Source organism: Scyliorhinus torazame, chromosome 11, assembly GCF_047496885.1.
Source record: "Scyliorhinus torazame isolate Kashiwa2021f chromosome 11, sScyTor2.1, whole genome shotgun sequence".
NCBI classification, from domain to species: Eukaryota; Metazoa; Chordata; class Chondrichthyes; order Carcharhiniformes; family Scyliorhinidae; genus Scyliorhinus; species Scyliorhinus torazame.
In genome coordinates this window covers 54082879-54106608 of record NC_092717.1, presented here as the reverse complement: position 1 = coordinate 54106608, position 23730 = coordinate 54082879, and the positions used below count along the sequence as shown (strand labels likewise).

Genomic DNA, 23730 nt, shown 5'->3' with positions numbered 1-23730 from the left:
CAGCCTCCAGGCCGAATTCGACCTGGTGACCACCAGGAAGGCGGAGGTGCAGTGGAGGAAGGCCCAGGGGGCGGTCTACGAGTATGGGGAAAAGGCAAGCCGGATGCTGGCGCATCAGCTTCGGAAGCGGGACGCAGCTAGGGAGATCAGGGGAGTTGAGGACAGGGGAGGGAGCGTGGTGCGGAGTGGGGTTGGCATCAATGGGGTCTTCAGGGACTTCTACGAGGAATTGTACCGTTCCGAGCCCCCACGGGAGGAGGGAGGGATGGGTCGTTTCCTGGACCAATTGAGGTCTCCAAAGGTGGAAGAGGGACTGGTGGCGGGACTGGGGGCCCCGATTGGGCTGGAGGAGCTGATCAAAGGGATAGGAAGCATGCAGGCGGGGAAGGCACCGGGGCTGGACGGTTTCCCGGTCGAGTTCTATAAAAAAATATATGGACCTGTTGGGCCCGCTGTTAGTTAGGACCTTTAATGAGGCAAAGGAGGGGGGGGGCTTTACCCCCGACGATGTCCCGGGCACTGATCTCCTTGGTCCTGAAGCGGGACAAGGATCCCCTGCAATGTGGGTCTTACAGACCGATTTCCTTGCTAAATTTAGATGCCAAGGTGCTGGCGAAGGTCTTAGCCACGAGGATTGAGGATTGTGTGCCGCAGATCATCCATGAAGACCAGACGGGGTTTGTGAAGGGGAGACAGTTGAACGCAAATGTGCGGTGGCTTTTGAACGTTATCATGATGCCGGCGAGGGAGGGGGAGGCGGAGATAGTGGTGGCGATGGACGCTGAGAAAGCCTTCGATAGGGTAAAGTGGGGGTACCTGTGGGAGGTGCTGAAGAGGTTCGGGTTTGGGGAGGGGTTAGTCAGGTGGGTTAGGCTGTTGTATGAGGTCCCGATGGCGAGTGTGGCCACAAATAGGAGGAGGTCTGAGTACTTTTGGTTGCACCGAGGGACGAGACAGGGATTTCCCCTGTCCCCCCTGCTCTTCGCACTGGCGATTGAACCCCTGGCTATGGCACTGAGAGAGTCGAGGAACTGGAGGGGGTTGGTGCGGGGTGGGGAGGAGCAGAGGGTGTCGCTTTATGCGGACGACCTGCTGCTGTATGTGGCGGACCCGGTGGGAGGAATGCCAGAGGTAATGAGGATGCTTAGGGAATTTGGGGACTTTTCGGGGGACAAGCTCAATATGGGGAAGAGCGAGCTGTTTGTAGTTCAGCTAGGGGACCAGGAGAGGGGGATTGGCGAGCTCCCACTAAAAAGGGCGGAGAGGAGTTTCAGATATTTGGAGGTCCAGGTGGCCAGGAGCTGGGGGGCCCTGCATAGGCTTAACTTTACAAGGCTGGTGGAGCAAATGGAGGAGGAGTTCAAGAGGTGGGACGCGTTGCCGCTGTCCTTGGGTAGGGTGCAGTCAATCAAAATGACGGTGCTCCCAAGGTTTTTGTTCCTGTTCCAGTGCCTCCCCGTGTTTATCCCGAAGGCTTTTTTCAGGTGGGTTAACAGGAGTATAATGGGCGCGAGGGACTCCGAGGGTGAGAAGGGTGTTCCTGGAGCGGAGTAGAGATGCGGGGCTTGCGCTGCCCAACCTCTGTGGGTACTACTGGGCCGCCAATGCGACAATGGTGCGCAAGTGGGTGATGGAGGGGGAGGGGGCTGCATGGAAGAGGCTGGAGACGGCGTCCTGTGTGGGTACGAGTCTGGGGGCGCTGGCAACGGCGCCGCTGCCGCTCCCTCCAAGGAGGTATACCACGAGCCCGGTGGTGGTGGCGGCCCTCAAAATTTGGCGGCAGTGGAGGCGGCATAGGGGGGATGTTAGGGCCTCGGCGTGGACCCCATTACGAGGGAACCACTGGTTTGCCCCAGGAAGAACAGGGGGAGGGTTTTCGGAGTGGCACAGGGCAGGCATACGAAAGTTGCGGGACCTGTTTGTGGACGGGAAGTTCGCGAGCTTGGGTGAGCTGGAAGAGAAGTACGGGCTCCCCACGGGGAACACCTTCAGGTACTTACAGGTAAGGGCGTTTGCCAGATGGCAGGTGGTGGAATTCCCACGGCTACTGCCACACACAGTACAGGACAGGGTGCTCTCGGGGGGGGGGGGGGGGGGGGGGGGGGTGGGTGGGAGTGGGGAAGATCTCGGAAACTTACCAGGTGATGCAGGAGGAGGAGGAGGCCTCGGTGGTGGAGTTGAAAGGTAAGTGGGAGGAGGAGTTGGGAGAGGAGATCGAAGAGGGGACGTGGGCAGATGCCCTAGGGATGGCGAACTCTTCCTCTTCATGCGCGAGGCTCCGCCTCATACAGTTTAAGGTGCTGCACAGGGCACACATGACCGGGACAAGGATGAGCAGGTTCTTTGGGGGTGAGGACAGGTGTGTTAGGTGCTCAGGGAGCCCAGCAAATCACACCCATATGTTCTGGGCATGCCCAGCGCTGGAGGAATTCTGGAAGGGCGTAGCGAGGACGGTGTCAAGGGTGGTAGGATCCAGGGTCAAACCGGGCTGGGGGCTCGCAATATTTGGGGTGGCAGAGGAGCCGGGAGTGCAGGAGGCGAAAGAGGCGGGAATTCTGGCCTTTGCGTCCCTGGTAGCCCGGCGAAGGATTCTCCTTCAGTGGAAAGATACGAGGCCCCCAAGCGTGGAATCCTGGATCAGCGATATGGCAGGGTTCATTAAATTGGAGAGGGTGAAATTCGCCTTGAGAGGGTCGGTACAAGGGTTCTTTAGGCGGTGGCAACCGTTCTTAGACTTTCTGGCAGAACGATAGACGTTGGTCAATGGCAGCAGCAGCTCGGGGGGGGGGTGGGGGCTACTTTATTTTTGTTTATGTTATTTACACTGGAAGGGTCTGAGGGGGTGTATACACCTGTTGTCTTAAGTCGGGGTGTTAATGTTAATTTATTATTTAGGTACGGGGGGGGAGGGGTTTGGGGGGTTGCTTTTTTAGATTGTGTTTTGTACTTAACCCTGTTGGGTTCTTTTGTCTTTCTCATTTTGTTATTGATATTTTATGAAAACCTTTAATAAAAGTTATTTTTTTTAAAAAATAAAGTAAAGTTGTGAAACATGGAAAATAGCTGTGTCACAGAAAGGACTCCTTCAGTTACTGTAGAAAGATTAACTGAGAAGAATTGCTTTGTATACTGATTGCACAAAGGTACAAGACCTGGTGAGAAATATGAGGGAGACGAACAGAATTCAGCGTCCGGACCAGTTTAGCAATTGGGTGAAGGATTGACAAATCAATGTTAGCGTAGATAAATCTACTATTTTGGGCAGGCAGCCAATCGTGGGATTTGTAAAAGCCCATTAACCAAACTGTCTACAAATATACCACCCATCCCACTATTGCGTAATGTCTGTAATGCAGCAGCAGCTATCAGTTGAATGGTGAAGGTGGATGAATATGCTTGTGTTTTGCTTAATTAACTTGAAAATCATGACATTTTTGGTAGAACCCTTACTTTTTTGGAACAGCCTGACAAACTGCCCCCAAGTATCCAGGAAGCCTTCCTCCGACCCTCTGATGGCAAAGAATGGAACTACTTTTAGGTTAAAAAATTTCAGTTGTGCAGGACAGTCACAAATTAGGTTACTTCTGTGTATTGAAACTGTACAAGCCCAATTATTCCTTTTCTCAGCTAAATCTAGCAGCAAGGTATGTGTTTCTATTGGTCAAAGCCCATTTGTTGAAATTTTGTTACACAGGCACCTGTCAACACATCTGGGCAACAAGTTTGATCATAGTGCTGAAGCCATCGTGCCTACATTATTTAACCTCGTCCCAAACTGTGCAAAAGTGATGGCAACATCTGGAGTAGCAGCAATTAGGTGCATCATCCGTGTGAGTATACGGTGTTATATATATTCTCTTTGGACTTGTCTTAGTGATTATTTAGTCTTTTTAAAATCATTTTTTTGTTCATTCTCCACAGTCGAGGAGGAATTACTGAGGTCTTTTGCGCTGTTCGTGAGCAATACTGACCGAAGTAGTCTCAATTTCAACATGTTAGCTTCTCTTCCCTGCAGGAAGTATTTTAGATTCACTATTGACAGAATTCACCATCGGTACAATAGAATAAACCAGCCTTTACTGTCAGGATGTTTACAAAGTGCCTATTGGATTGAAAAGCTTTTTCTTAAGTAGCAAAGAATACACATCTGGATGACATGGACGTGCCTGCTGCAGAGCCAACATTTGGTCAGTTGGAAATACTGGTGGAATGTGTGGAATCCATGTTCCATTGAGAAAAGTTCCAATTGTGCCCAATCCTAGACTTGCTTCCATAAAATGGGTTTGTGACCAGAAAAGGTGTTCATAACTGCAAATTGGGTTCACACAATCAGTAGCATTATCTAATAATAATAATAATCGCTTATTGTCACAAGTAGGCTTCAATGAAGTTACTGTGAAAAGCCCCTAGTCGCCACATTCCGGCGCCTGTTCGGGGAGGCTGTTTCGGGAATTGAACCGTGCTGCTGGCCTGCCTTGGTCTGCTTTCAAAGCCAGCGATTTAGCCCTGTACTAAACAGCCCCAGGCATTCCGGTGCCTGTTCGGGTAGGCCGGTATGGGAATTGAACCAGTGCTGCTGGCCTTGTTCTGCATTACAAGCCAGCTGTTTAGCCCACTGTGTTAAACCAGCCCCTACAGCTCTACATGTCTTGTGGCATAAAAAAGTAAGATATAGGACCAGGTGGAGGCCATAAAATCTCTCAAAAAAGCCATTCAGTGATTATGCAAGAACATTTCCCTCAGCTGCAGTTCTTCCTCATTTGATCATGCCCCTTGATTCCCTTCATGTCCAAAGTCTATTGATCTCAGTCTTGAATATGCTCAGTGGTTGAGAATTCCATAGATTCACGACCCCCTGCCTGAATGAATGTACCCTTCTCTTAGTCCTATTTGGCCAATTCACTACCATCAGACTGATCCCCAGTTTTGGTTCTTCACCCTCGGCCCTGTCAAGACCCTGAAGAATATGCTTCAACAAAGTCACCTCTCATTCCTCTAAACTCCAGAAAATATAGACCCATTCTACTCTATCTTTCCTTATAGCACACCACACTCACCCTGGCAATAAATCCAGTAAATCTTTGTTGTGCACTCTATATCCTAGGTAAGGAGATCAACACTGTCTTTGGTGCTCCATGTGTGGTCTGACAAATGCCATATATAATTGCTGCAAGACTCCCATATTCTTGCACTCTAACGCCCTTGCAATAAAATCTAAAATACTGTTTGCCTTGTACCTACTTGTTTTTGTTTCTTTTGTATCTTCATATATATCTTGGGGAATATTGGAGAAATGTTGGAAGGGTTAGCAGGTTGATGATCAATTTGTTGAACCAGGGACAGTCAATTTGTTGAACCAAGGTGGCAGCTATGAACTGAGCTTTCGCACACAAGTTGGCACCCGCTTGGAGACTCGGTTTTTGGCGCTTTTTGCCTGGCGAACGGGCGCAGTTTTCGGAAGGAAGGTGCAGTAATTGAAGTTCGTTGGTTTTTTTCTCTGGTGTGGGATGTCTGCAGGTTACTACACGAGACAGAAGTCGAATAAAGGCCCCTCATCAGACCCAGAAGACCCTCATGGCGAGTGGAAGAGAAAATGGCGGAGCCCTCCGTGTCGTCGATGCCCTCCCAACAGACAGTGGAAAAGTTGGTGCAATTCCTTTCGGGGGAATCCCAGAAGCAAGGACTGGTGATGTTGGAGGATCTGTCCAAGGCGATTTGAGGTTGGGGTGGCATCCAATTGCATGACTTTGGATAGGATCCAGCAGCAGTTGGAATCGTAGGGCGCGACGATTCAGGAGGCGGAAGAGAGGGTGGGTCACAGACTACAGTGACCGGATTGCCTCTTTGGATGCAAAAGTGCCGTTGTTGGCGGAGGCCCAAAAGGTATTGAAGGCCAAGCTGGACGACCAGGAGAACTGGTCCGGGCGCCAGAATCTGAGGATCATCGGGCTGCCAGAGGGCATTGAAGGTAAGAAGGCCACAGAGTACGTGGCAACGATGTTCAGGAAGTTGGTGATGGAGGAGGTCTTTGCGAACCATCCTGAGATGAACCGAGCCCACCAGTCATTGTGACAAAAGCCCAGATCTGGGGATCCACCGTGGGCGATCATAGTCCGCCTTCATTGATATCTGATCAAAGAGTGAATTTAAAAATGGCCGAAGGCCACGCAAGAGAGTAGATGGGAGGGCTAAACCATCTGAATTTATCAAGACATCAAGGCAGAACTGCCAAAACGACTCACTGGGTTCAACAAGGCCAAGGCGGCACTCTACAAGAGCGAGGTGCAGTTCAGAATGGTGTACCGGCTCGGTCGTGGGTCAAGTTCAAGGACAGCGACCATTTTTCAATACAGCAGAGGAGGCAAATTACTTAGTGAGGAAAAATCGACTGGGAGAGTACTGATTGTGATTGTTGGATGTTTATGGAGTTTTGAATTTTACATGTCATGTCCACATTCATGTCTCTCGCCTTTTTCTGTGTTTTCGTTATTTTCTTTTTTTTTGCTTTTTCCTTCCCATGCTACTGTAGGGTTGCTTGGGGTAGCTTGTTTAATTGAACGCAGGGAGGGGGGTGGGGGGGATGGATTCTTTCTTCCCAGTATGTACAATATTTGATGAGGGATTGGGAAAGAGGGGTGTTTAATTTTTTTTCCTGTCTGATTCTTGTTTCCCTAGTGGGGGTCACCCTGCTAGCAGGTATGCTAGTTAACGGGCGCGAAGTGGGGGAGCGGGCTGCGGCTGGTTACCTTGATGAAGAGGAGGGGGCATTTTGTGGTTATCTGACGTTCAATGAGGGGAGGGGTGGAGATGGGATTGGGTGGGAGGTCGAGGGGGTGGGGGGAGAGAGTAGAATGCTGGCAGTAAAGGTCTCTTTGTTTATCGGTTTGTGCGAGGATGGTTATGGTGGCCATTTTGGGTGGGCTTGGAATCTGGGTAGATTTAGGCCCAGTTGGATCTCTTCGCAGGTGAGATATGGCTGATTCTAGTGGGGGTGTCCAGAGACCCCCAGTTAGGATGATTCCATGGAACGTGATGGGGTTCAACGGTCCAGTTAAAAACAGTCTGGGTATTTGCCCGTTTGCTGGCGGATGTATTATTTTTGCAGGAGACACATTTGAGTGTTGGGGATCTGACGAGGCTAAGGAAGGGATGAACAGGGCAGGTGTTTCAATCAAATTTTGATGTGAGGGCAAGGGGATGGCAGTGTTGATTAACAGGAGAAAGGCCTTTACGGCAGCCAGTATTTTGACGTACACTGGGCGGGCAATACGTGATATAATGAGTGGGGTGTTGGCGGGCACTCCGATGGTTTTAGTGAACATACATGACCGAATTTATTAAGAAGGCGGCCATCCCTTTGCTCGATTTGCACCAATTGATTGAGGGGAAATTTTAAGTTGTGTATTGGACAAAGGATGGATAGGTCGAGTCTCAAGTCTTTTGTAACTTTGTGGATGGCAAAGGAATTGGCAATGTTCATGGAGCAGTTGGTGGGTGGGGGGGGGCTGAAATTGTGGGGGTTTAGATATCCGAGGGAAAGAGTGTTTTCCTTCTTGCACGTGCACCGTGTCTACTCCTGAGTACATTTTTTTGTGGTGAGGAGAGAAGAAGGAGGGGTTCGAGGAGGTTATGGACTGTATTGGCTCTATGCAGTTGGGAAAGGCACCAGGGCCAGATGGCTTCCAGGTGGAATTCTACATACAATGCGGCCTTATTGGCATTGGCTTGTTTAGCCATGTCCCATTCCACCTCGGTCCGCAAGTTCGGCACCTCTACCTTTTCTCTCCTGGCTCCTGCAGGTTTTACCATCCTTTCGGCCCTTTTGCTGGTTTGAGGGCATCTTTCATCTTTTCTGATTGTTTCGGAGGAGGGTGGGGGTGATTTTAGCTGGGTTAGGGGCTGATTTTTGGGCTAAATGCCCCAAATTCCAAATTTTGAAAAGGAGAGCCACCTTTCCTGCATCGGCTCAGCATATCGCAGTCCTGCAGCCTAGTTGGCGTCATGCTTATTGGGATGTTTAATGACTCTCTAACTGTCAGCCATGTTGGCACAAGCGTCTCTCTCTTTCATCCTGAAGGAGGAGAAGGATCCCGTGGACTGTGGGTATTATAGGCCGATCTCACTTGAATGCCGACGCAAAGGTGTTGGTGATGCCACTCGAGGGGAGGTGATCTTTGAGGACCAAGCAGCGTTTGGCCATGGTCAGCGGTTGTCATCCGACATCAGGAGACTTTTAAATATGGTCCTGTCATCCTCCGTAGGGAAGGTTCCAGAGGTAATCATCTCCATGGATGTGGAGAAGGCATTTGATCGGGTGTTGAGGTATCTTTTCAAGACTTTGGGATGATTTGGGTTTGGACCAACATTTATCTCCTGGGTGAGGCTGCTGTCATGGCTAGTGTCAACGGAGTGAGTTCAAGGTGCTTCCGATCGTATACGGGCACAAGGCACTGATGTCTGCTGACCCAGTTGTCTTCGGCGCTGGTGATTGAGCCATTGGCCATCACGTTTAGATCGTCAGGTGGGTGGAGGGGTGTAGAGAGGGGGAGGGGGAAGGAGCAAGGGTGTCGCTTTACGCGGACGACCTGCTGCTGTACGTTTCAGATCGCTCTCTGGTGTGGGGAGGATAATAGAGCTGTTGATGTAGTTTGGGTCCTTCTCAGGGTACAAGTTGAATATGAACAAGAACGAGATCTTTGTGGTGAATCCCCTGGGGATGGAGGTGGATTTGGGAGGCTGCCGTTTAGGCTGGCCAAGATGCGGTTTTATGGATTCAGGTATCTCATGACTGGGCCTTGCTGCATAAATTGAACCTGGCCAGTCTGGTGGAGGGAATGAAGGGGGATTTGAAGAGATGGGATGTTCTCCCGTTGTTCTTAGCTATGAGAGCGCAAACGGTCAAAATGAACATTCTGCCGAGTTTCTTATCGTGTTCCAGTGTCTTCTGGTCTTCCTCCCTAAATCAGCTCCTACTTTTAAAAAGAAAATTTCTGTAGCCCCTTGCAATTTGAGTCCTTCTCACAGTGGGGAAGAGGCAGTGATGTAGTGGTGTTGTCACTGGTCTAGAAATTCAAAGACCCAGGTTTAAATACCACCATGGCAGGTGGGTGAAATTTGAATTCAGTAAAAATCTCAAATTAAATTTGAAGCAATTGTTGATCTGTCATAAAAGCCGTTCATGTTCACTAATGCCCTTAAGGGGAAGTGGGAGAAGGAACTGGGCTTGGGGCTGGAGGGAGGGATGTGAAGTGAGATTTTGCATCTCCTTGTGCCATTCTTATTTGTGACTCCAGATCCACAATAACATGGTCCAACAAGCCACTCAGTTCAAGGGCAATTAAGGATGGCCCAGCCAGCGCATGCACATCCCATGAATGAATAAAACCTGTCGACATGAAAATGACTTGTTTATAATAAGATCATGAAATCTAAATTGTTCATTGTGTTGTTTTCAGACTAGTGGTGATTTTACACAGTACTTCAGTCTTTCTCATTCAGTAAAAAAAATCTTAATTGCATGCTAAGTATATATTGATTCTGGTGATATAACTTAATTTGTTTGGAAAATATACTAACTCATTATTTTTTTTCATGCAGCACACTCATGTTCCAAGGTTGATCCCCTTAATAACTAGCAATTGTACTTCAAAGTCAGTGGCTGTGAGGAGGTAAGATATGGAAATAAATGATTGAAATATTTTGTTTCCTGTCAAGATTGCAGGTTCTTCTGGAGTGTATAGCTGATGGAAGCCCATAAAAAAACTGAAAGTAGCAACGTGTTTAATACCTATTTCCAGTAAACTTTCAAATGTCAAAAATGATGCGGCATTTAACCGGGACTTTAAGAGCAGAAAGCAAGGCGGGCAAACGGATTTAGTTAGACTGGAGCCAGAATCTCTGTTCCTAACTTCAGATTTAGCCAGCAGTGTGCCTGTGACAGAGTGGGCATTATACCATTGGTGGTGGGAACATATCTACTAGCACGGTAGCACAATGGTTAGCACAATTGCTTCACAGCTCCAGGGTTCTAGGTTTGATTTCTGGCTTGGGTCACTGTCTGTGCAGAGTCTGCACATTCTCCCAGTGTCTGCGTGGGTTTCCTCCAGATGCTCCGGTTTCCTCCCACAGTCCAAAGGTGTGCAGGTTAGGTGGATTGGCCACGATAAATTGCCCTTAGTGACCAAAAAGATTAGGTGGGGTACTGGGTTACAGGGATAGGGTTGCAGCGTGGGCTTAAGTAGGGTGCTCTTTCCAAGAGCAGGTGCAGACTCGATGGGCTGAATGGCCTCCTTCTGCACTGTAAATTCTATGATTCTATGTACATGCCACGAATAAATGGTGAGAACATATTTACCATGTACATACCACAAATAAGTCAGCAGCACATGGGAAACCCATGCCTCCTGTTTCCAAACAGCTTAAAGGTGATGCACATCAGACAAGGTTGTTCAATCTTTGGTTCTTTCTTTGTCTAACTCAGGGGCACAGGGGAGGCCAGTAGGAGAAGCTGCTCAGTCCTGAGCAGCAATGACGAAGGAGCAGCAATAGAGATGGTGATTGGTCCTCAAACGGTACAGCGGTTGGACTGGCAAGCGGGTGCTGGTAGCATCTAAGGACTTGGATGGCAGTCCAGCAAGACACTAGCATGTGTGGGGGCTGTAGGGGAGAAGGTGTCCCAAGGAAGTTGGTTTCCATCCTATAAAAGGAGGGATTTGTCAATGCAAAGGTTTGGTTCTGTATGTCCAAGGGAGGCAGCAGTACTACACATGACAATTCAACAATCAGGAATGGGGCATCAAGAATGAAGCCAGGCAGGTCTTGCTGGAGGTGGATGCTTCAATGTCTGTGAGTGATGGTTCAGATATACCCATAGCAGATCAGAAAAATGGAAGGAGGCTGTAGGATGTCAGCATGAAGGTCAAGGGTGAGAGACGGAAGGTTGAGGGTCACTGACTCTTGGTCAAGGATGATGTTTGTTGGCTCCAGGGTGATTGGCGGAAGGAGCGGGCGGATGGGAGGGTTAATTGAGATCGGAGGAAGGTCGAGGGTGGCAAAGGAGGGTAGATATGGATGAGCCGCAGCGTTACTGCGTGTCCATCAACGTGAGTGCTAAGAAGGTTTGAGCTCGCAAACCAGGTTGTTTCGGGTGGAGAACACTGGGATGGGAGGAGTCCTGGGTGTGGTCCATGGAAGGGTCATGCATTCCCATTGGTCAAGTGAGCTGTTATGGGAATGAAGACCATATCAATGAACTCAAACTTTGACCATGTGGCTTAAACGCATCGACGTTCGCCTTCCTCTGACACCCTTGAGTTTCCTCCCTACTCCCGTGACCCTTAGTAATTGAATGACTTGCATTTCTTGAACACAGCAGAGACCTTCGTTAAATAGACAAAATTTATGACATGTCTCTCACATCAAGAAGGAAAATGATCCTATTCAAGGTGGTCGTCATCTTTCAAATTAATCGAGATCTAGAATAAAAGCTGAAAATGCCAGAAATACCTTGACTTGCCACTACAAGTCAGGCAGTGTCTTTGGAGAGAGAAATAGAATTAATGGGCGGAATCCAGTTGAAGTGTCTTGAGATCTTGCTAGCTGGAGAGCCAGCATGAGATCCAGGCGACTTGTTTTCGGGAAGGCCTGCCAAAGCACAAACTAATCAGGCAGTGGCGAAGTCAGCGGCACGCCTTCACCTGCAAGCAAATGTTATGGGCCAGGGTTTAGAGAACCCCAAAATGTATTGTGGATTTCACCTGACCCACATCTTTTAATAGATTATGGTGTGGGTAGCACACGGCCCACTCTACAGGTGTGGTACAGCAGAAATGGAAAAGTATTTTTTAAAGCAAAACAATGTTTATTCTATGAACTCAAGTTAACCTTTTTAAAACATACAGTGAACATCTTAGCAACCATTAATTCAAATACAACCCCCAAAGAATACAACATCCTTAAGCTGTCCTTTTAACATCTATAAGACTTAAAAAATATCTTTTAACAGAAGCACATCAGGATAAAGTCACTACTGAGAGCAGTTATTAGTTTTAAATCACCAAAGGGTCGTTTTACAGTTTTTAGATTACAGAGAGAGAAACTAATACCCCTTCTGGCTGTGACTGCAGCTATCCAGCTCTGAAAATGAAACTATAAAACACCCTGCAGCAAACAGCCTAAAACAAAAGTAAAAAGCTGACACAGCCCAGCTGCACCCACACTCTGACATCACTGATAAACTGATACCCATTTCTTAAAGGTACATTTCTTAAACACCCATTTCTTAAAGGTACTCTCACATGACACCTCCCCCCAAGAAAAAAAAATAAACCATCAACTTCAAGATGGTTTCATTTTTCACCTTTTCACTATCCTTTAAGAATTGCACACAGTAAATATACTTTTTCGTTTCAAAAAAACAACACACGCAAACAGGTATAATAATATAGTCCATTTTTTTCCCGTTCTTCTTCCTCCAACTGAAACTGCTTCCGTTCATCACATTCGTGACAAAGCACCGGCTATCACGTTTTCTCGTCCTGCCACATGTACTATTTTTAAATGAAATGGTTGTAACAATAAACTCCAGCGAAACAGCCTTGTATTGTTATTCCGGAATCGCTCCAAAAATGTCAACGGATTATGATCAGTGTATATAATGGTGTCAGACAGATTGCTGGTCACATAAATATGAAAATGTTGCAAAGTTAGCACCAAACTCAACGTCTCCTTCTCAGTCGTTGAATACTTTTTCTGGTGAGAATTCAATTTCTTTGAAAAATAACCAATAGGTCTCTAGACCTTCGTCGTCGTCTTGTAGAAGCACCGCACCTACACCCACATCACTCGCATCAACCGCCACTTTGAATGATTTTGTATAATTTGGGATGGCTAACACAGGAGCAGTGGTTAACACAGCCTTCAGGCCGTCACATGCCTGTTGACACTCCACTGTCCACTGGAATTTGTTACGCTTCTTGACCAAGTCCGTCAGTGGAGCGACCACACTGCTAAAATTCGGTACAAATTTCCTGTAAAATCCACTCACACCAAGAAATCGCATTATTTTCCGCCGTGTCGAGGGTATCTGAAACTCCCCAATAACTTTTGTTTTCACATCCTACGGGACCGTTCGGCCTGTCTGATTGTATGGCCAAGGAAAGTGACTTGGGCTTTTCCAAATTCACTTTTGGCTAGGTTTATCACCAAACCTTCCTCCTGAAGTCGGTCGAATAACTCCATCAGATGTTTCAAATGTTCTTTCCATGTCTGGCTGAAAATTACCAGATCGTCGATGTATACTGAACAATTGGGTTAAAATGTGGCTGGGGCGTTTTTCATGCCAGATGGCATAACTTTGAATTGATATATACCATCTGGAGTCACAGAAGCTGAAATCTCCTTCGCCTTTTCGAATAAAGGTACCTGCCAGTAACCTTTAAGTAAATCCAGTTTGGAAATAAAAACTGATTGTCCCACTTTCTCAATGCAATCCTCCAAACGTGGGATAGGATAAGAGTCCGTTCTTGTAACTGCATTAACCTTTCTATAGTCCACACACAACCGTTGGGTACCGTCCGGTTTAGGTACCATTACTATGGGTGAGCTCCATTGCCCGCAACCCACTTCAATTATTCCATTTATAAGCATACTCTCAATCTCTTTGTCAACCTGTGCCAATTTTGAAGGGTTAAGTCTATATGGATGTTGTTTGAGTGGAACAGCATTTCCCACAACTACATCACGTATTGCCATTTTAGTACTTCCCAATTTATCTCTACAAACTTGCCCACGTGATATCAATAACTCTTTCAGGTCAATCTGTTTTTCCTCTGGAAGGTAACTCAACAATTTATCCCAATTTTTAAGAACATCCTCATTTCCCAATTTAATTTGAGGTATGTCAAATTCACAGTCATCTGGATTTGGTTCGTCACTTTGAGTTAGACTCATTAAAACCTCCTCCTTTTTCTCTCCTTCCCTTTTAAAGGACCTTTTAAGCATATTCACATGACACACTCGGTGAGTTTTCCTTCGATCTGATGTTTTTACCACATAATTCACCTCACTTAATTTCCTCTCAATCAGATAAGGTCCACAAAATCTTGCTTTTAAAGATTCACCAACTACTGGTAACAATACTAAAACTTTATCTCCACAGGCAAAACTACGAACTTTGGATTTCTTGTCTGCTACCCGTCTCATCACATGTTGTGCAACTTTTAAATGTTGTCTCGCCAATTCTATTTAATCGCTCCCTAAAATTTAACACGTAATCCAATAATGTAATTTCCGATTTCTCACTCACCAATTTTTCCTTAATCAATTTAAGTGGTCCTCTTACTTCATGACCAAAAATTAGTTCAAAAGGACTGAATTTGGTTGACTCATTAGGTGCATCCTTAATTGCAAACAGTACAAATGGAATTCCTTTATCCCAATCCTCTGGATAATCGTGACAATAAGCCCTCAACATTGTCTTTAATGTCTGATGCCACCTTTCTAACGCTCCCTGCGATTCTGGATGGTACGCAGTTGATTTAAATTGTTTTATTCCGAAGCTATCCATAACTTCTTTGAATAACCTTGAGGTAAAATTTGATCCTTGATCCGATTGTATTTCTGTGGGTTGTCCATATCTAGTAAAGAATTTAAGTAACTCCTCCACAATCTTTTTGGCTGTATTATTACATACTGGAATGGCCTCTGGAAACCTCGTAGACACATCCATTATTGTCAAAAGATATTGATTCTCACTTTTTGTTTTCGGAAGCGGTCCTACGCAATCAATTAGGACCCTTGTAAAAGGTTCCTCAAATGCTGGAATAGGTATTAAGGGCGCTGGTTTTATCACTGCTTGAGGTTTCCCTATCAATGGACATGTGTGACGTGATTGACAAAATTTAACTACATCTTTATGTAGTCCAGGCCAATAAAAATGTTTCTGGATTTTAGCTTGAGTTTTCCTCATTTCCAAATGACCTCCCACTGGTACCTCATGTGCAACTCGCAACACCTCCTTTCTATACCCTACCGGCAATACTACTTGATGAACCTCTGCCCACTTTTCATCCGCCTGCATATGTAAAGGTTTCCATTTTCTCATCAAGACATCACTTTTACTGTAATAACACTCTGGTATACACGCAGATTCCTCTTCTGTGTATGCTTTCTGATACATCCGGTTTATTTCGACATCTTTCAGTTGTAACTCCGCCACTTTTCCTGAACTAAAAATATCCGTCTCATCCTCCACCTGTTCTTGTTCTTTTTCAACCATCTGATCAAAAATCGTTTCTGATAATTGCACTTCAACTTCACTCTTTGATTTCTCCTCTTGTCTTAACCTGTGATTTTACGACCTTGTTACTGCACAATCCGGAAAAATCCCAGGATATTCGTCCTTCAACACTTCAGTTGTCTGATTTTTCACTGGCTTATCAACCACAGTAGGCATCACTTCCACCTGTGATCCAGCTATATCATTACCCAAGATAAACTGTATTCCTGGACAAGATAGTTTCTCTATTACTCCTACAACTTCACCACTCTTCACTGGACTTTCCAACCTTAACTTATATAATGGAACACTACTCCTCTCACCCTGAATTCCACATATTACCACCTTTTCTGGCAATATTCTTCCCAAACTACATAACTTCTCATCTCTTACCATTAAAGATTGACTAGCTCCCATATCTCTTAAATTTGTGACTTCTTTATTTGCTCCTCCTGATACACATGAGTAAACTTTACCCACAGAAGTAAATTCTTTAAAGACATCTGGCACCTTCTTATCAATCACCTCTTGATCAGGCTGTACAATCTTTTGCACCTCCTTCGCTTCACTTGGGCTTTCCTTTATAACTTTAGCAAACTCCACTGTCTTATCCTGTTTTAGCACATCAGCCTTCCCAGTGCTTTTCTTCAACCACCAACACTGTGACTTTACATGGCCTAGTTTATTATAGTGAAAACATTTGGAATTTTCATTTCTTTTCCACCCTCCTGGATTTCTTTTTTAATCTGAGGTACACTCTCATTATCTCCCATCAGATAACCTTTACCGTTACCACTTGAGTATTTCTCATGTCCCCAGTTTCTATCCCTCACAGGCTGAAACTGATGTCGGAAACCGAGCTTTGATTTATGAACTAATTCATAATTATCAGCCATTTCTGCTGCTAACCTCGCAGTTTTAACCCTCTGTTCTTCCACGTGAGTTCTCACTACATTAGGGATTTAATTTTTAAACTCCTCCAAAAGTATAATTTCCCTGAGAGCTTCATACATTTGGTCTATTTTCAAAGCCCTTATCCACCAATCAAAATTACTCTGTTTGAGCCTTACAAGTATGTTTGACCAAATTCTTTCCTTACATTTCTAAACCTTTGTCTGTAGGCTTCAGGCACGAGTTCATATGCACCTAAGATGGAATTTTTTACCTCCTCATACGTCCCAGATGCCTCCTCCGGTAGTGATGCAAACACTTCACTAGCCCTACCTATCAGCTTTGTTTGAATCCGTAATACCCACATGTCTTGTGGCCATTTCATTTGTTTAGCTACCTTCTCAAATGAAATGAAAAAGGTTTCAACCTCCTTCTCATCAAACCTTGGCAATGCTTGGACATATTTAAATAGATCCCCACCAAGCCTTCGACTTTGACGCTCTTTCTCACTATCCTCATCACTATCATCCAACTGTCCGTTTCCCTTTACGTCTGCCAATTTTAACTGACTCATGTTTCATGGCCATTTTCTGAAGTACAAACTCTCTCTCTTTATCTTTTTCCCTGATCTGTATCTCCCTTTCTCTTTCTTTTTGTTCTGCTAGGACTATTCTTTCTTTTCTCCTTCTCTCTCCTTTTCTTTTTCCTCTCTAATCTTTCTCTTTCTTTTTCCGCTCCCTCTCTTTCTTTTTCCTCTCTTTTGTATTCAAGCTGCTTTAATTCTTTCTCGTGTTCCATTTGTTTAATTTGTAACTGAATTTTTGCCATTTCCAATGAGTCAAACTGTGTCTCAGGCAACTTTAAATGCTTAGCCACCGCCATAATTACCTCATCTTTTTGCATTTTGTCAGGTAATGTTATCTGCAATGTTTTTTGCCAAATCTAACAATCTGCTTTTAGTCTCTGTCCATAAGGTACTGCGTGTGACTGTCTCCACCCCCAAAAACCTCTGAGCCTCTGAAATAGCCATTGTCCACAACATACTCCCTACTTAAACTAAAATACCACACCTGAAAAGCACCCACAATATGCTCACCCCTCACTGTGTTTAAGCTCACTAAGCCAATCCAATAGATAGACTTTTATCCCGGACGAGCCCCCAATTTGTTATGCGCCAGGGTTTAGAGAACCCCAAAGTGTATCATGGAGTTAACCTGACCCACAACTTTTAATAGATTGTGGTATGGGGAGCACACGGCCCACTCCACAGGTGTGGTACAGCAGAAACGGAAAAGTATTTTTTAAAGCAAAACAATGTTTATTCTATGAACTCGAGTTAACCTTTTTACAGCATACAGTGAACATCTTAGCAACCATAAATTCAAATACAACCCCCAAAGAACGCAACACTAAGTAATCCTTAAGCTGTCCTTTTAACATCCATAAGACTTAAAAAATAACTTTTAACAGAAGCACATCAGGTTAAAGTCACTACTAAGAGCAGTTATTAGTTTTAAATCACCAAAGGATCGATTTACACTTTTTAGATTACAGAGAGAGAGACTAATACCCCTTCTGGCTGTGACGGCAGCTATCCAGCTCTGAAAACGAAACTAAAACACAACCTGCAGCAAACAGCCTAAAACAAAAGTAAAAAGCTGACACAGCCCAGCTCCACCCACACTCTGACATCACTGATAAACACCCATTTCTTAAAGGTACATTTCTTAAACACCCATTTCTTAAAGGTACTCTCACATGACAGAAAACCCTGTGGGTAAAAGTCTTGCCTACTGAGAGCTGCTGGCAATTAGACTGGCACATCTTGAACTTCCGGTGGCGGCCATGGAGGAGTAGGTCGCACATTTGATAGCCCCCCCCTGTGACGGACTTTTGGGCCTTTTTCCCCCATAATCTTCTGGATTCTATGAAGAGTGAGACACTGAGTAGAGATCCCCCTCTGGTCTTGGAGGATTGGATCAGAAGTGGCTGTGTGAGTCCTATATGGAAGAGGCGAGCAGAGCCGGCAAAGCGGGAAAGCATGGCGGAGAGTAAGTGCCGCGAGGAGACGGCACAGTGGTCGACGGGGCAGCTGTTGGAGTTTATTGTGGTTTGCCTCGCCAAGCTGAAGAAGGAAACGCTGGACCCTATTAAGGCTTCAATGGATCAAGTTGTGCAGAATCAAGAGACCCACGATCCAGGAGGTGGAGGAAAAGGTGCCTGAGCACGAGGAGTACATAACTGTGTTGGAGACCAAGGGGGAGATGATGAACGACCACCAGAAAAGAATGCAGGAGAAGCTGAAGGACTTGTAGAACAGGTGCAGGAGGCGGAATCTTAGAATTGTCGGCCTCCCTGAAGGCAGTGAGGGATCGGATGCGAGGACTTATGTGACGGCCATGTTGGAGAAATTGATGGGGGCTGAGGCGTTCCCTCGGTCCCTGGAAGTGGATAGAGCACACACAGCCCTCGTGAAGAAGCCCCGAGCGAACGAGCCACCGAGGGTGATGGTGGTACGCTATTCCCGATTCCTGGACAAGGAACACGTTCTGCAGTGGGCCAGGAAGGAACGGAGCAGCAAGTGGGAGAATTGTGAGCTGCGCATTTATCAGGACCTGGGCGCGGATCTGGCCAAGAGGCGAGCTGGGTTTAATCGGGCAAAAACGGCCCTCTTTAAGAAGGGGGTGAAGTTCGGGATGCTGTACCCAGCCCATCTGTGGGTCACACATGAGGAACGGGACTTCTACTTTGAAACACAAAGTATGGACTTTTATTAAAGAAAACAATCTGGAGGCGAATTAAAAGACACTGAAGCCTTGGAGAAGTACTGTGGCGGCGAATTGTTTTGCTGGGTTGTGTTTTGCTGGGTTGTGTAAGTAGTGCTGTGTGTAATAAGGGGCTGTTTGGATGGCTAACTGTAACTTTGTCTTGCAGGGAGCTGGCTGGTTAGAGGGGGGGTGGTCTTTGGGGCTGGTTTTGTTTTTTGGGTGTTTTTTTTTCTAAAGCGGCTGTTTCTTCATTGTTTTTTTTTCAGATGTTTGTTTACTGGAGAACGTGATGCTTTTAATATGTTTGTCCAAGTGGGGTTAGAGGGGAGAGAACAATGGGGAGACAGACTGCTTGGTGCCAGGGGCTGTGGAGACTGGATGTGGGGTTGCTAGCAGACGAAGCGATCTGTGGGCGGGTTAACAAGTCCATCCAGGACTACCTGGAAACAAATGATAAGGGGGAGGTCTCCGCAGCGACGGTTTGGGAAGCTCTGAAGGCAGTGCTCAGAGGGGAATTAATCTCGGTACAGGCCCACAGAGAAAAGGCAGAACGAGCTGAGAGGGATATGGTAGTGGAGGAGATACTCCAGGTGGACAGGAGATACTCGGAGGCCCCGGATGCGGGGCTACTGAGGGAGCGGCAGAGGTTAAAGGCGGAGTTTGGGCTGTTGACCACCGGGAAAGCGGTGGAACAGTTTAGGCAGGCAGGGGGGGCGATTTATGAGTACGGGGAAAAGGCAAGCAGAATGTTGGCGCACCAGCTCAGGAAAAGGGAAGCGGCCAGGGAGATAGTTAAAGTAAAGAGTAGAGGCGGGAATACTGTCCTGGACCCAGCGGGAGTGAACGAGGTGTTTAAGGACTTCTATCGTAAATTATATGAGTCGGAACCCCCTGCTGGGGTGGAGGGGATGAGGCAGTTTTTGGATCACTTGAGGTTTCCGAGGGTAGATGAGGATCTGGTGGAAGGGCTGGGAGCACCAATTGAGATTGAGGAAATAATCGAGGGGCTGGAGGGCATGCAGTTGGGCAAGGCCCCGGGGCCTGACGGCTACCTGGTGGAAATCTGTAAGAAGTTTTCAGAGATATTGAGCCGACTGCTGGTGAGGACATTTAATGAAGCAAGAGAGAAGGGAGTCCTCCCCCCAATAATGTTGCAGGCCTTGATTTCATTGATCCTGAAACAGGAGATAGATCCGGAGCAATGCGGGTCATACAGGCCAATTTCTCTACTGAATGTGGATGCCAAACTGCTGGCTAAGATACTGGCCACAAGGATAGAGGACTGTGTCCCGGGGGTGATAGTGGAAGACCAGACGGGATTTGTAAAGGGCAGGCAACTCAAGGCCAATGTTCGAAGGCTTTTAAATGTTATTATGATGCCCTCAGAAGAAGAGGAGGTGGAGGTGGTCGTAGCGGTGGATGCGGAGAAGGCTTTTGATCGGGTGGAGTGGAATTACCTGTGGGAGGCGGTGAGGTTTGGGTTTGGTGAGGGCTTTATTGACTGGGTGCGGTTGCTTGATCAGGCACCAGTGGTGAGTGTGCGTACGAACCGGCTGAGGTCGGGGTCTTTTAAACTACACCGAGGGATGAGGCAAGGGTGCCCCCTCTCCCCGTTACTGTTTGCTCTGGCCATAGAGCCATTGACCATGGCGTTAAGAGCCTCTAGGAACTGGAAAGGGCTGGTTTGGGGGTGGGTGGAGAGGGTGGAGCACCGGATCTCGCTTTACGCAGATGACCTGCTCTTGTATATTTCAGACCCGTTGGAGGGGATGGGAGAAGGTAATGCGTATCCTGGAGGAATTTGGCAATTTTTCAGGATATAAATTGAACATGGGGAAAAGCGAGATGTTCGCGATCCAGGCAAGAGGACAGGAGATGAGAGTGGGAAAGCTGCCGCATAGAATGGTAGGGAAGAGCTTTCGGTAAGAGCTTTCGGTATCTGGGAATCCAGGTGACCCGGGAATGGGAGGCACTGCACAAGTTAAACCTATCCCATCTGGTAGAACAAATGGAAGGGGACTTTAAGAGATGGGACATGCTCCCGCTATCACTGGCGGGGAGGGTACAGGCCGTGAAAATGACGGTCTTCCTCCTCTGTTTGTCTTTCAGTGCTTCCCCATCTTCATCCCGTATTCAGGATAGAGTAGTCTCCAGTACCTGGGTGGGAGGGGGGAAGGTTTCAAATATTTTCCAGGAGCTTTCTGAGGCAGAGGAAAACTCCGGTGGAGGAGCTCAAGGGCAAGTAGGAGGACGAGCTAGAAGGAGAGATAGAGGCGGGCCTATGGGCAGATGCCCCAAGCAGGGTTAATACCTCCTCATCATGTGCCAGGCTTAGCCTGATACAATTTAAGGTAGTCCACCGGGCACTCATGACAGCGACCCGGATGAGCTAGTTTTTCGGCGTAGACGATAGGTGTGCGAGGTACGCGGGGAGCCCAGCAAATCATGTCCACATGTTTTGGGCATGCCCGAAGCTTGGAAGGTTTTGGCAGGGTTTTGATAAGGCAGTGACAACGCTGCTAAAACAGGGGTGGTGCTGAGTCCAGAGGTAGTGATCTTTGGAGTGTCGGAAGATCCGGGAGTTTATCGGGCGAAAGAGGCTGAGGTCTTGGCCTTTGCCTCCCTGGTAGCCTGAAGACGGATCTTGTTAATGTGGAGGGACTCGAAGCCCCCGAGTGTAGAGACCTGGGTTAGTGACATGGCTGGGTTCCTCAGTCTCGAGAAAATAAAGTTCGCCTTAAGAGGGTCAACGGTTGGGTTCACCCTGAGGTGGCAGCCGTTCGTCTACTTTCTACTTTCTTGGGGAAAATTAAAATGGCGGGGGGGGGGGGGGGTGGCGGCGATTGTTGTTTTATGTTTGGGGTGTGTGAAGATTGGGATGGGGGGGTATGTTTATTATACCATGTTGATGTCATTGTTAATGTTATTTTAATAAAATTTTCAAATACCTTAATAAAAATATTTAAAAAAAAAAAGACTAGCACATCTTGTGCTCAAAGGTTTCATGGAGAAGGCAGTGACTGCTGCTGGAAAAATGCCTACCAGAATCACAGGATCTTTAAGTGACCCAAGCCACAGGTTACTAACATGGTGATAAGTATGTGCCTCAATAGGTGGCGGGGCGAGAAGGTTGATCTTGAGCCTTCTCGCCCAGAACTTCATTCTGGCCTTGGTAAGGAGGCAGCTGGATTTCAGTACACCACCATCCGGCTGAGTTACATGCCTTTCAAGCTTCCAAGCTCGCTACCAGCAAGAGCACAAGATCCTTTCTGCCCAGCATTTCAATGATGACCTCTGAGAACTGATGAAAGGTCAGATAACCTGAGTCATAGAATCATAGAATTTACAGTGCAGAAGGAAGCCATTCGGCCCATCAAGTCTGCGCCGGCCCTTGGAAAGAACACCCTACTTAAATCCACGCCTCCGCCCTATCCCAGTAACCCCATCTAACCTTTTGGACACGAAGGGGCAATTTTGCATGGCCAATCTACCTAACCTGCACATCTTTGAACTGTGGGAGGAAACCGGAGCACCCGGAGGAAACCCACACAGACACTGAGAGAACATGCAGACTTTGCACAGATCCTTTAACTCTTTCTCTCTCCTCAGTTGCAGCTTGACTTGCTATATTTAAAAAAAAAAGTATTTTCTGTTTTCATTTATAGTCATTTTCATTGGTAGTGTATATTGGATTCACCCTCGTCATAGAATGCTAATGTTAGTATTCAGTTTAACACATGTTTCATTTTTAAATTAGGGAGGAGCAATAGGAAATGAATAAAACCTTGCATGAAAACTGTATTTTAGTTATTCAAAGTAAGATTTTCATGTAAAATAAGAATTTATTGCCTTACATTAGCCTTGTTTCACAAGCATGATCATCAATTTGCCCTCTGAAACCGAGAACAGCATGTGCAAAATCATATTACCCAATTCACACTGGGGAGATCATTGTTCTGCCACCAATGAATGAAAATAAAACATAATGGATTTTATTACTATGGTAAATTTATTTTCCATATTGGAAAACATGTCAGAGATCTTAAGGAAGTAACTGAGGACACAGCACCTGAAGGAAGTAACTGAGGACACAGCACCTGAGAGGTCAACAGGGCACAAAATTGTAACAGTACTACTTTCCGAATATAGCAAACGTTTGGACATTGTAATCAACTTCACCTTTTATTAAGGAAGCTGTAGTTTCTTGGCTGGAATTGAACTGCTGTTGGGTGTATGTGCGATCAGGAAGGAGTGTTCTTGACTTGTATAAACGTTTAATGTTTCTAAGAAAGGAGATTGAAGTTTATTTCTAATTTTGGTAGAACTTAAATACTCAGTGTGTAATTCAACTGAATGGGAAACAAGTCCCATAGAGAGCGCGTTTAGCCGCATGTTTCCGAGCATTGCAGCTAAATAAGGGCCCCCAAAAAGAACATGCAGGTGAGATCTCTCTCAGCCGCGTTTTCTACACTGAGGAGCTCCCGCCCACCTGAACCCCCCCCAATCAAAGATGAGAAAAAGCCAATCTCTGATTTTGAACTAGCTCAAAACTGGCAATATATTATGGCCCTGTAAGATTTTATTTATTTTTAATCTTGATTGTATGCGATCTATGCCTTCAATAATCTTTCATAACCAGAGCAAACTGCTGTTGAGCTGCAGTGCATAGTAATGACATCAACAGTTTTCTCTTTTTCCCACACTACTTGAGGCACAATGGGTTATCTGATAGATTTATTGTTCGACCTGGTCCATATTGTTTAAGTAAAGTAAAAGGACAAAAACAGATTTCAG

At 46.3% G+C, this 23730-nt stretch overlaps 1 protein-coding gene across 32 annotated transcripts in view; it reads left to right on the top strand.

The window, feature by feature from the left end:
• The window catches only part of clasp2 (cytoplasmic linker associated protein 2), a 666501-nt gene that overhangs the window by 298102 nt on the left and 344669 nt on the right, over positions 1 to 23730 (top strand). For all 32 annotated transcript variants that reach the window (XM_072467277.1, XM_072467285.1, XM_072467284.1 and 29 more), the window contains 2 exons: positions 3695 to 3830; positions 9598 to 9668. In XM_072467277.1, coding sequence (XP_072323378.1) covers positions 3695 to 3830; positions 9598 to 9668 — 207 coding nt within the window. The remainder of the gene's footprint in view (positions 1 to 3694; positions 3831 to 9597; positions 9669 to 23730) is intronic.